This window comes from Octodon degus, unplaced genomic scaffold (genome assembly GCF_000260255.1).
Source record: "Octodon degus isolate 3935 unplaced genomic scaffold, OctDeg1.0 scaffold00031, whole genome shotgun sequence".
Taxonomy (NCBI): domain Eukaryota; kingdom Metazoa; phylum Chordata; class Mammalia; order Rodentia; family Octodontidae; genus Octodon; species Octodon degus.
Genome location: NW_004524607.1, coordinates 10,945,538 through 10,958,648, shown reverse-complemented (window position 1 = coordinate 10,958,648; position 13,111 = coordinate 10,945,538). Strand labels below are relative to the sequence as shown.

Sequence of the window (13,111 nt, the reverse complement as noted above, 5' to 3'; positions counted from 1 at the left end):
AAAAAGAAAAAGAAAAAAGAAAAGAAATGCATTACTATGCAGATCAAAATAAAAACTGTAAAAGGCAGAAGACAAGTAGCAGCCGGGTGTCTGATGGCAGGTGGGAACCAGGGGGCCAGTTCCTACGGGCAATGGGGACATGAAGCGGGGCTGACTGGTGCTGGGATGATGGGGTGGAGGAAGATCATCAGGGCCATGGCTGGGCAGGGCGCGGGGTGAACGGGAGTCCAAATGCCAGGATCCTAGCAGCCAGCCCTGGATCCAGATGGAGGTCAGTTTTGGTTTTCTAGGGGGAAGCCCAGGAAAGGATGATTCTGGGGATGACCAACCCTCCAAGACTCTCCTGACATCTAGGCCTTTATTTAGCCCCTCCTGCCAGGCTCCAGGGACCAGAGGAAAGGGGACATCCTTCCTTGCTTCTCTGAGGAGTTCTGTCCTATTTTCTCTTATGAATGGGTTCCAAGAAAGGAAGAAACCACATGAAGAGCTGGGTGAATATTGGGTGAGGAAAACAGAGCTTAATTAAATTAGGGGTTTACAGCCCTGGATTCTGACAGCTCATGCAGTTAAGAAAGATGGCAGAGTATATTGTTCGAAAAATCTACATGAAATGAGCTTTTAGGTTGAGCTTTTATGTGCCAGCACACACTAAGGCATGGTTTCCCAAGGGTCATTACTGGATTTATGTGACAAGCTACGAGACTCTGCCCATCAGCACACCTGCCTGTGGAGACCCACTGGGTGCCTTCGGGAATGGAAGAGGCTCCCCAGGGCCCAGCATGCAGGATGCACCAGTGCTAGGGGCTCAGTGTGGGCTGCTGCTGGGAAGGGCTCGGAAGTGGATGGATCAGTGGAGTCTTGAACCTAGGTTTAAGTAGCCAGGGAAGATGAGTAATTAAATACCAAAATAAACAGTGGGTTACAGTGGCCTTGACCTCATGCCTTGTATGGGGAGCACACCTGGCCCCCACAGAGGGCCATAAGCTGAGAAACAGGGTTCTCAGCAACTTCTCCTTTCAGCAGTGGCCCAGGTCACTGCACCACAGGCCCCAGCTGCTGGGCAGGGCTACCTGGAGAGATGAAGAAGGTTCTCCACAGCTTCTTGTCCCGAGTCACATCCCGGATCTCCTTGGTCATATTGATCATCCTGCCAGCCACAGGTGGGACTCGGCGGAAGTCCAGGATCCTGGCAAGACAAGGGCAAAGAAAGGACTCTTTACCATCCAAGGCAGCTTCCCAGTGGCCTCTGTGGGAGCCGGGCCTCCACATTCTCTTGCTTCAGTCTGATCCAGCTGCTAGCAGTGGCTCTGTCAGCACAGTAGGGTGGAATGTGGCTGCTGCCTCGTGCACTGGCGTCGGCCCTGCCAGGCACCCAATCACTGAAATGTGCCCTCATTCCAGGGCTAAATTTAAAATGAAGCTAAATTAAATTAAGCATTCTTAATGGAACTCTTTCTGAGTGGTGCTGCATGCACGGCCACTTGCTTAATTAAATAGAGATGCCCATGTGAGCTCTTCCTGCTGACTCAGGATGTCTCAATGGGCTGCTGGAGGAGGGCCAGGCAAGGAGGGGTGGATGGGGACCCTGCCACCTCCTCCTGCCCACCCTCTGTAGGTGCCCTCAGGCTGAACTGCCTAAGATACATGCTTTATTAACGAATTGCCCTGAGGGGCCATGTATCTTAGGCAGTGGCCTTACTAGCTTGGGGCCGCGGCTGTCCTTTTCTTTGTCTCCGCTGTTTTAAGTGGGTAAAGCTGTTGAAAATGAGACTCCTGGGGATTTCTGCAGTCACCACTTGTAAGGTCTGTGATCTCACTAAGTCACCTGGGATCCTGTTAGATGCAGGCTCTGGTCTGTGGCTCTGGGGTCAGCCCAATGCTGCGTTCATACCAGCCAGGTCCAGGCTGTGGCTGGAGGCCTCGGAGGCCCGAGGGCCAAGCCTGTCCTGTGCTGTGACGGGGCGGGGTCTTTGTCCTCCACACCCGGCTGACCCCAGTGGCACAGAAACAGGACTGTCACACAGTGTGTAGGTCAGCCATCCACCTGCTCAGCAGCAAGTTAATACCAGAACTTGGTATTAACTGTCCTTCAGTGTCAGAGCTGCCCCTTGGGAGGGAGACAGGTGACAGGGGACCCTCACTCATTCTCTGCCCCCAGGCCGCCTTCATGGACTTCCAGAGCAGCTCACCCCTGTGAGTCTGTGTTAAAATGCATGACACGGAGCCCTCCACACTTTCCTCCTTTATTGCCTGCTCTCACTACCCACCATCTGTCCCAGCCACTCTCTGCTGGGGTAGCAGCAAAGCAGTGCCCCATAGGTCTTAGGAATCGAGGGTAGGGCAGGGGCTCCAGGCAGGTCATTCCCTTGCGGCTCAGTGTTCTGGCTGGCTGTAGGATGTGACCCCTGACCCAAGGCCTGCTCTGGATGGAGAGCCCCGAGATGGCAGTTATGGGGTGATTATGATGGTGCTGCACTGTGGCCCCCAGGGCCAGGGGCCTTACCTGTCCAGGTGGAAGGCGGCGATCTCCGCATTGTGCCTCTCATAGTCAGAGAAGTAAAAGAAGTCAGGGGGTGTCTCCTGCTCCCTCGTTTGCCTGGAGGAAATGGGGCAACAAAAGATGGGTCTGTCACTGAGAACAGCTCTACAAGGAGGCACCTGTAACCTGCCTTTGAGAGCTGACTTACATTTTGGGGAGCTGTGCTAACCAGGGTCACAGCTGTCACTAAAAGTTCAAGTATATTCACTACAATCAAACATATTACACCTAAAAAGCACTCAGTCCCCAAGTCTCCTCATGGCCTCCTTATTTGCTGTTTTACCATCTGGTCTGTTCTCGGGTTGTTCACACCCTGTGCCTGCCGCTCTGGGTGCACATTTTCGGGGAGGGCAAATCTGCTGCAGAGCAGGTACCCCCAGCTGGACACAGGCTCCTCCAGTGTGTGGGCCTGGGAGTGGGTCTGGTGGGACAAGCCATGCCCCAGACTGACCCTGTTGCCGTGAGTTCCTTCCCACCCCTTTGGGCCCCTTCTGAAGCTTGCCATCCTTTACTAGACTCTAGGCCTCAGCTTCTCTGCTTCCCCATGCAGCCCCTGAGCTGAGTCACGGCCACCTCATGTTCCCTGCACTGGAGCCCCATCCTTAGCCTCCTGCCTGTGCTCAGATCATTCCTTCATTCTGGAACAGCCCTCCCTCTGAGACACCAAATGGCTAAGGCAGCTTTTCTGACTGTGTGTCCCATGGACACCAGACCCAGGACTTCCTGGCACATAGGTGTCCTCAGAGAAGCTGGGAGATAGGGTGATAGAGCCTCAGGACCCTTCTTGGTGTCCCAGGAGTAGGCATTCACATGGGGATCCTGTCCATGGTGGTGGGAAAAAGCAGGGCTCTGCTGGATGTCAGGACCCCTTCTATGTTGCTGGGGCTCCCACACATCCTGTGTAGGTGCATGATAGGTGCAACCTGGTCCCAGTGCCCAGGCCCAGCTCTGAGTTGGGCTTGCTTTGCATGCAGTTTAGCTTGGCTGCTGTCTCTCTCCCTCTAGAACTTCTGGACTCAGCATTCGGTGCCTTCTGCAGTCCCTAGAAGCAATGCTGACACCTCTCATCCCTGCATCTGGCCAGGGACATGAAACCACAGGCAGGAAAGGTCAGCCAATGTCATTCTGCAAACATGGATAGTCTCCAGTGCCTCAGGCTCTGGGATGCTCGAAAGGCTTTGGAAGAGGAAGGGACCAGTTGGAGGGCTCTGGTAAGTCCCTGTCACATGGATTTGACCTTAAGAATCTGGAAACATTAACCTATCATTGCCCAGAATGTCTGAGACAGTGATGATTGTGGCATGAAATCTGTCCTCCACGGGTGCTGCTGCTGTCCCCACCCGGGGTGGGGGGGCTTCCAGTGGGGGAGGAACACAGTCCAGGCTGCAGGTAGGGCCACAGCTGTGCCAGGTGGTCCCGTGAACATCACATGTCCTAGTGACAGATTTCCTTCTCCACCATTGCATGAACCTGTGTGTAGTACTGGTGCTGGGGACAGACTGTTCCTCAGCACCCATGGGAGTTCCCTTGTCTGGAGAGGCACCCTGCTGAGGGGGCTCTGGTCTGACCATGTGCCCAGTGGGGGTCACACTACCTTGGGTATCTCCTCAGCCACTCAGTGGAGGAAGCGGGCCACCCAGCAGCAGCTGTAGGTGGCACACAGGTGCCCTTGAGGGTGGTATGCTAACCCTACTGGGCAGGACTCCTGAGATCCAAGAGAGTCTGGACTTTGTGGCACCTCATGATTTTTAAATGTAGACAAATGACTTCATTTCCTTGCAGCATCGAGAGTCAGACCAAGCCTGCCTATCAGTCCCCTCCCTGGTCCAGCCGCGGCAGTTGAATAGTGGCTCCTGTGCTCAGCTCAGAAGTACTGGCTTGCAGCAGGGCTGTTCTCAGAACACTGGCTCTTGTCAACTTGTGGAAGTTTTAGCTGGAAAAAGGATATGGACTGAGGCAAGAGTTCTGTTCTCTGAGCTTCCTGGAGCCCCGGGCCTGCAGGTGCTCTCGGAACAGCCTGTGCAGGATGCTTCAGTGCTCTGCCACAGGTTGGTTTAGGTCACTGGAACAAAGAATCATTTTCTTTGAGAAATCCTGGTCTCAACTCGTGGTTAGGCAGCCAGAGCTCACTGGTGGCCCCGGGCATGGCCCATGTGCGGCTGTGCCAGGCCCTGCAGCCGGGACTCTTCTATCGCCTCTTTGGGTCTTGCTGACTTCCTATCTGGAAAACAGATGCCCCCAGTCTCTTTGGGCCTGCCTGCATGGCCTCGACCTTGTCCCCAGCCCTGTGTGGGCTGGCAGAACCTCCCTCCAGGATAGCTGTGCTGACCAGTGCAGCAGTACTGCCCATGCGTGGGTACTGGCCACTCAAAAAATGGCTAGAGCCAGGGAGGAGCCAGCCTTTAAATCTTAATTTATTTCCTATTTTTTTTTTTTTTTTTGAGTACTTTAGGATCGAACTCAGGACCTTGTGCTTGCCAGGCAGGTGCTTAAGCCACTGAGCTATCTCCCCAGCCCAAAATCTTAATTTAATTAATTTAAATTTAAGTAAGTGCCTGTGGCTAGCGGCCATGTGTCAGGCAGAGCCCTGTGATGGCTTTTCTGTGACCTCAGTATACCTTGGCCAGCCCTCCCTCCCTGCCTTCCTTCCTCTACTCCTCTGGGTACCACCTCTGGGAAGCCCCCCAGAATCTTAAGCTCTTCTGGGATTCTCTTTGTAGCTGGGTACACAACCTCACCAGGGATGGCACACATGACGGTGGTAGGGGCCCTTACTGGATCTGTCTTTACTCCTGTTCTGCACACACAGGGTCTGCAGAAGGGTGGTTACCACACCAACCCTGCAGGGCCTGGACACCCCTTAGCCCCCAGCCTTGAGTCTGAGCCCAAGAAGGAGAATCAGAACAAGTGCCTCTGGGGTGGGGGCCTTGAGGTGAGGGGTCACAGGGCAGGCGCACTGTGTGCTGAACACCACCCATCCTATCCACGCAGACTGAACATCCACTTGGAACTCTGGAGGTCTGGGCCCTCGGAGTGTGTCCTTTATGAGTACACAGCAGCAGCGACTCTGGGACACTAAGATGGGCAAGAGGGGCCCAAGGAAGGACAGACCTAGGGAAGTCCACCCAAGGTTCTGGTGGGTGGAGCAGGAATCAGTGCTGCTAAGCTCTGTCCACCCACTGCAGGTATGCACACACACGCACCATGGCACACTTACAAGTGCACACAAATGTACGCACACTAACTTGTGCATGCAAGTACACATGTGCATAGCCCCTTAGAGCAGAGCTTGCTGGAGGATCTTGGAAGAAAGGGATTAGGTCCCAGGTCCACTGATTTTCCTCAGGCACAGCTTTGCATGAGGGCTGGGAAAGAACATTAATGCCCGTGAAAAGGTATTTGATTTGCTGACTGTAAAAAGAGGCGCAGCTCTAGCAGCAGGGAAGTATGTCCCTTCTGCAGTCAATTGCACTAATCTGGTCACTGCAGTAGCCCACCTGGTGGCTCCTGCTTGACCCATGCTCTGCTTTAGTTAAGGGTATCCTGCAGAGAATGTGGGGAGCAGCCCATGGTTTTGCCCACGTCCAGCAGGGCAGGGCTGAGGGGATGGGATGGCCTCAGCCACACGCCCGACATCAGGGGAGGACCTCCCAGGGCAGTGGAAGCAAGTATCTTCCAACAAACCTGCCCTTCACATCCACAGGATGCTGGGCCCCTCATTCCCTGAAATTTAGCACTTGTCCCAGGAGATCTCAAGTCTGCTAGGGCTTCTCCTGCTCTAGTTGCCTCTCAGAGAGAACACTGAGAGCCAGCCTGGGCCCTGCTCTGCCACCATGTGCAGTTCCCTCTGGGGCCTCCCCGCAGCCTGAGACAGACACGGCTCTCTCCCAAGCAGCAAGTCCTGGAACAGGGACACTGGGCAGCATTGTTCCCTGTACAGCAGGAAAGGCCTGGGGGCAGGCGTGTCCTGCCCTGGGGATCCCATGCCCAGCCAAGGGCCTGCTCCAGGACTGGCATTCCATGGCTGGGGGCTAATGAGGAGTTGATGGGGCACACAGTGGCCTCCATCTCCCACAGCCTTCAGCTCATGCCCATGCAGTCACCTCTGCATGGTGGGGGTGGGGTGGGCACATGCACTCGCAGCTGGACATGCAGAGATGATGTCGCCCAGGGTGCTAACAAGGAGCAGATCTTTCTGCCAACACCCTGGCCTATTTCTCTCTCTCCCTTATGCTGCCTGTTCTCCCAGCAGGTCACACATGTGACATCCAGGTGCCTCTGGGCCCTGGGGCTCCAGGAAATATCCAGATACTTCCCTGAGGCCTTTCTGACCTGGCCCAGAACAGCTCCTAGTTAAAAGTCACTGGGTTCTAAAAAGCAGGCAGCTGTCTCAGGCCAGTGGCAAGGTACCCTGGGGCCTTTTGTTCCTGCCATGTTCATGACCTGATCACCAACTGTCCTCTTTCTCCTCTCCAGAGAACACTGGTGACTGTCAGATACACTGAGAACATACCCTACCCCCAGGAAGGGGCATCTGATGTCTAGGATAGGTTGGCGGGCTTCTTGTTCTCTCCTTACACAACCACCCCCCTTTGTGGAGCACACTAGTCCCTGGAACCACTGGCCATGGGTGTCGTGGCCCCTCAGTAGACAAGCACCACAGAGAAGCAAGACATGTGTGTCATGCTTTGCACATTCCACGGCTCTGAATCCTGACTCTGAGGCCTGCAGTCACCCACTTGGTGGTCACAGGGCCTCTTGCCTCCTGCTCTAAGGCATGAACCACCACACTGGTTGCCAGGTTACCGAGAGGCTGAGTATCTCCCTGGAAGTTAGTTGCTCCTTGAAAATGAGCTCCCTGGTGTTTACAGTGGAGCAGGGCCTAGACTGGCCACAACCCACAGTTCAGGTCGTGGGCCACCCACCATACCTCACCTGCATACAGGACTCTCCTCAGGTCCACAGAGATGGCCCTGCTCCATGGCTGTGACAAATGCAGCCACCACCCTGGCCTGGTACTGAGGTTCACCCTCCACTGACTAAAAGGCTGTGGCCTGTGTGGGTGGCCATCCCAGTCCCCAGGAATGTGGCACCCCCAGCTTTCTCAAATTCTCCTATGCAGTTGTCAAGGCCCCAGTGGACACTGCCGAAATGCTGCTGCTGTCTGACGTGAGCTGCTAAACCTAAGTTCTGGGATCCATGGGAACAGGCGGCTGCCTGGACAGGGCCAGGGCTTGTTCATGTTAGAATTAGCTTCAAGACACCTTGGAGTCACCTCAGGTCTGACTGTGACCTTCACACCCCGGAACCCTCCGATCAGGATCCTGGGGGTGGTGCTAGCAGATTCCAGTGTGCTGCTTGGGCCCTGACTACCAGGCTGTCTTGCCTAAGCTGCCTAACTCCAGACACTTGGTCATATGTGGCCAAACCCAGGCTCCAGTGGCCACTGAGGGGAGGAGAGCGGCTAGTGGCTTCTCTCCAGGGCAGCCTGGACATGCTGTGCCTTGGCCATTGCTTCTTCTTGGTGTCCTGGAGCTCAGCCCTACTTGTACCCAGCAGGGACCCAGCCTTCCCTCAGGTTGGTAGTGGCTTGGGTGATCACCAACCTAACATGTGGCCTCATGCCAACATGCCTACCTCCATGTAGACTCTGGTGGCCACTACGCACACGGCTAACTTGGAGGCCCCTTTCTGGCCAGGGTGGCCTTCTGGGTTCAGTGTAAGTTTTGTGATGGGCCTGACACTTGTGCATAACTTGTCCCCTCCCTCTCTGAACTTTACAGGTGCCCAAGCTGGGGCTGCCGCCCATGGATGGCTACCACTCCTCCAACAGTTTTAAGCCTATGTCACGACAGGCTACTCTGCAAGAGTGACCATCTGGTCACCATTCTCTGTTCATCCTCATGGCTGGGCCACGTGCCCTGTACACATGTGCCATGGGCTGTTGTCTATGGGCTGTCACATGCCAGCTTCCATGTTTGCAGCAGGCTGCCTCCCCAACACGAAGGAGGCTACCCTGTCCCACTCCACAAAGACCCCTCTCTCTCCAACTGCACAATTCTCAGCCTGGAGCAGCCTCGAGACCCCAGGTTCACACTCTGTTCCCAAGGTCCACTCCAACTCCTCTGGGAAATTCCCACAACTCCTAAGCCTTGTGGTAGAGTTGCATCCTGGCCACTTACTGGGAGCTGTTCTAGGCTTCTTCTACAGGCTGTGCATCTAGGGCAGGTGCCCAACTCAGCACTGATAAGGCCTCTGGGCAGAGGTAGCACAAAGCAGTCCCAGAGGGCCAGAAGAAAGTTGCTCTGGGGCACCCAGTGAGAAGGGATTGTTGTGTGAGGTTTGAGGACAAGGTGCCTCCCTCCAAGTCTTCTGTTTAAAGTCTGCACCAAGCTGCTTGTGAGGGTGTACACCTGTAATCCATTTCAGCACTCAGGAGGCTGAGGCAGGTGGATCACCATGAGTTGGAGGCCCACCTGGACCACACCATTGTTCAAAGACAGCTTGAACTACATAGTGAGATTCAGAAAACAAAACAAAAAGTCTGCATTGAAATGGAGGGGTAAAGATGGCTATGGCAGTGCTGGTGAGGAAGAGGAAAATGATAGTCTTAGCTAAAGGATCTCCCTGGTCCCTCAGCCACTCGAATATGTAACTTTGGAAAGTGCCCCATTCCTCCTGGGGCCATCTGACAAGAAAGGCTGAGTGCACGTGGCTCTGAGCTATGTCTGTAGCCACAGGAGCTGGGCAACAGAGCAGGGGTGGCATAGGGACATCTCTGGGGTTGCTGGGAGCCAGTGGTGCCAGGCAGCGCAGGAGATAGGACATTGCCCTCAGAGACTCGCAGCTGATGGGTGCCCTGATCCCTCCCTGTGCCAGGCTCCCTGACTCCTTCCTGGACTGGAGAAAAGCGCTGCCTTGGAAAAGTACTGGGCCTGCCACCTCAGGCAGGGGACAAACTCACTGAACTCGGCCAGCTGGCAGCCCCCCTTCCCCATCTGGCATGCTGTGGAAAGGTGCACCAGGTGTGGAGGGCAGATGAAAGGCGCGGTCCTGCTTCCAAGGTGGAAGATGTTATCGGATACTTGGTTGGCTCAGCACTCAAAACATGAATCTGTCCTGGTCAGGAGGGGAACAGGGCAGCTGGAACAAAGCTTTCTGACCCAGGAGGGTCACCATCCAAGTGCCCTGGAACCCAGGACCTAAGGTTGCCATTTTTGCAGTATGGGAGACCTGGGGACACCCTGTTGGCTGTGGACACCTGCACCTGCAAACCACACGGGTGCCCCACAGAACTGGCCAGGCTGCCTGCTGGCCCACCCACATGCAGCTGTAGACTCCAACTATGCGGCAGGAGGGGGCCTGCCCCAGAGGGTTCTGTGTGTGTGTGTGTGTGTGTGTGTGTGTGTGTGTGTGTGTGTGTGTTTGGGGGGTGTGTGGTAAGTAGTCATCAGATTCAAAAAAGGAAGTTAGTAAAAGTAAACAGAGCTTGTATGGGTGAAATAAAGGGGCCCACTGGGGAGAGAGCTTATCCTAAAATCCCAAAACTCATGCACAGATCGCCAAAATGCTGTCTGCCTATCATCACCTGCAGCCCACACACTTTCCAGGCTCTGCTGGGCTCCTGCCTGGTGGATCAGTGGGAGCCTCCTGCTTGTGTTTGTGAAGGAGCTGCTGTGCTGAGCCCGGGTAGGGTGCTGGGGACTGAATGCCCACTGCTAAATGCTTTCACCATTCCCTTCCCAGACCCCCTTGTTTCCAATGTCCCACAAAGCTCCAAGGAAATGGCCCAGGGCCCATCCTGCCAAGGCCCGCACTGCTGCCATGGGTGGTAGGGGAGGATGGATGGGGATGGAGGCTTTTGGGACGGGGTTGCTCTGGTCTCGTTTTGGAGAGAGAGAGTCTTGGCTCTCCTGCCACAGGACAGAGCTGCCACCACATTATCACTGGGCTCCTGGAGCAGGAGGGTCCATGGCACTTTCTGAATCTCTTAATTGTGCATTGAATGGGCACCCACAGGGTGTCTGTGGCCCTGCTAACCTCCACCCTCCTCAGCAGGCATCTGGGCAGAGCCTGCAAGCTGAGCTGAGACACTGACACCCTGCACCTGGGACTCAGCAGACAAAGGGCTGGGGCCTGTGGGTCCCACCTTGCCCATTCCAGGAGCTGGGGCTGCTTTCTGCCCACTGTACCTCACCCTGGAAGACATCAGCTCCGGGATCTCAGGCCACCATCCAAGGTCACAGTGAGCCATCCCTGGCTACTCCCTGGCTCAGGCTTGAGCGGGAGAGAGTTTCAGGGTTGATGGGGCAGGGTAGAGGCATGAGCCATACTCCAAGGGGGTGTTCCTGCAGAGGGAGACTAATGGGAGCCAGGGAGGAGAGGCAGGGCCAGGTGAGATCCTGCAGGGCTGGGACCCAGCCCAGCACTCGTGTCTCCCATGAGTGCCACACCTTGGGCCCGAAGGCCACTACAAAGTAAGCATCCATGGGCAGCCCCAGAGAAAAGCCAAGTCCCAGCTGACACTGTCTGAAGGTTTTCCACAGCCTCTGGAGTCCACATACCTCTGTCTTCCCCAGTGATGAACATGCTTTCCCCTTCCCTTTAAAAGGAATTTCCTTACTTCCCAAGAAAACACAGAAAGTGCTGGTTGTGCCTATTTATACTAAAGTGACAGTGACTTCTGGCTTGACCCTCCCTGGTAATCTGTGGTGGGTTGAACAATGGTTTCTTAAAGATGCCTTGGGAGGAATCCCCAGAATCTGTGCATGTGGCACCTTACATGGCAGAAAGGACTCTGTAGATGCAAGTGAGGGTCTTGAGATGAGGAGAGTCCTTCAGGAGGGCTTGCTGGACACAAGTGATGGGGACCTTACAAGAGGGCCCAGGAAGGAAGGGGCCACAGAGACGCTGGCTCTCCATCTCTGGGGATGGAAGAAGGGGCCATGAGCAAGGGATCTGGTGACTGAAGACACAGGAAAGGAGAAGCAGTGGGCCTTCCCCAGAGCCACCGTGGGAATGCAGCCCATGGTGCAGCAGAGGGCTTCACGTCATAGTGGGCGCTAGATCTGCGACATTCATTACAGAAGCCTCATGAAGCTCACTGTTGGCGACTCCACAGTAGGACATGTGGGCAGCACGACGGAGCTCCTCACTTGGGGCGGGGGAGGTGTGCCATTCCAGACTCTTGTCTATTTCCTATGGGTCTGGCCACACTCTCAAGGCTAGAATTTATGACACTTTCAGAAAATTACACAGACTATTCTGCAAGAAAGAACCGTACCACTGTTCCCTGAAACAGCTGAGAGCAGCAGAATTCAATAAGCAGCATGTGTCCACCCCCAGCTTCTGGGGCTCCCAATGGCCCCCCCCATTGTCCCATCTAATGACAGGAACATCTGGGGAGGAAGAGGCATGTGCCCATCACATGGCCAGAGAATGGCAGAGAATCTCTAGGGCTTCCGCCTTCCATCCACAAAGTTATGTTTGTTTCCTCCTGGACCAGAACTGCTTCTCAGTGCCATGACTCCCTGGTGCCAGAGCTGTCTCTGTGAGGCCATAGGATGCTAGCCACCTGGGTGGGCATCCAGGCTTCAGTGGGCACAGCAAGGGTGGAGCCACTGACCGAGAGGTCAGGCGCAGGATCTACCCTAAGAAGGTCTAGGCTCCACATGGGAGGGTCGGCTGTTTCCTTGGAAGGCTGCTCTGGGTGGCTGGGATGCCAACTACACCACACACAATGGGAATCATCCCGTATGATTTCTGGCTCTGGCTGGGACCTGAGGCTGAGTCACTATGGACTGTTCCCACGTCAGCCTTTAACTTGTGGGAGACTCTTCCTCCAGGAAAATATAGACTAAATTGGTGGCTTATTACCAAAGCCTGAAAGGAATAAAACCCCACACTTACCTGCCTCTCACTGTGAGCTCAGAACTGCACTGAGAATTTTAGGTGAGGCCCCGCCTGATTCTCCAAGATGCCCACTCCATAGCCGGTGGGAGAGGACACTCAGCCAGAAAAGGCCAGATTTAAAGTCAAGTGCTTGGTCCTCAGAGTCCAATCCCAAGGCAGCTCTAGAAGCCATCATGCAGAAGAGGCCCAAGGTGGGCACAGGTAGGGTGCAGGCCATCAGATCCCTAGCAGCCATGAGGGGGATGAAAGGTGGAGCCATGGTTGCCTGACTCCACTCTCCAGGGCTGATGGGGACAGGTGCTGCAGAAGCACTGCAGAGCAGGTGGCTCAAGATGTCTCTGCACGTGTAGTTGCTGCCTTCACCAGGCAGGAAAGGCAGCATTGGTCTGATGTGTCCTGGGCAAGCACATTCTCCGGGCAGCACTGATGACTGGTGACAGAACAGGAGGTGGAAGCTGGGGCAGATGCCACAGCAAAGCACTGGTCACCTCTGGGCATGGGCAGTTATTTCATCGTGTTTCCAGAACCCTTGGCCCCAGGTTTCCCAGCCAGAGCCAGGCATCCTAAGGCTCTAGGGAAGCAGACAGGAAACTGAGGTCCAGAGAAGGATGGACCATGCATCAACCTTCGTATACCCTGGAAAGCATGAATCCCAAACCC

General features: G+C 55.1%; 1 protein-coding gene across 1 annotated transcript in view; it reads right to left on the bottom strand.

Moving 5' to 3' along the window:
* Positions 1 to 13,111, bottom strand: part of Fam20c (FAM20C, golgi associated secretory pathway kinase) — a 45,725-nt gene that overhangs the window by 7,456 nt on the left and 25,158 nt on the right. Inside the window, exons 4-5 of the mRNA XM_004629577.2 lie at positions 2,504 to 2,596; positions 1,071 to 1,186 (exon numbers count right to left, since the gene is read on the bottom strand). Coding sequence (XP_004629634.1) covers positions 1,071 to 1,186; positions 2,504 to 2,596 — 209 coding nt within the window. The remainder of the gene's footprint in view (positions 1 to 1,070; positions 1,187 to 2,503; positions 2,597 to 13,111) is intronic.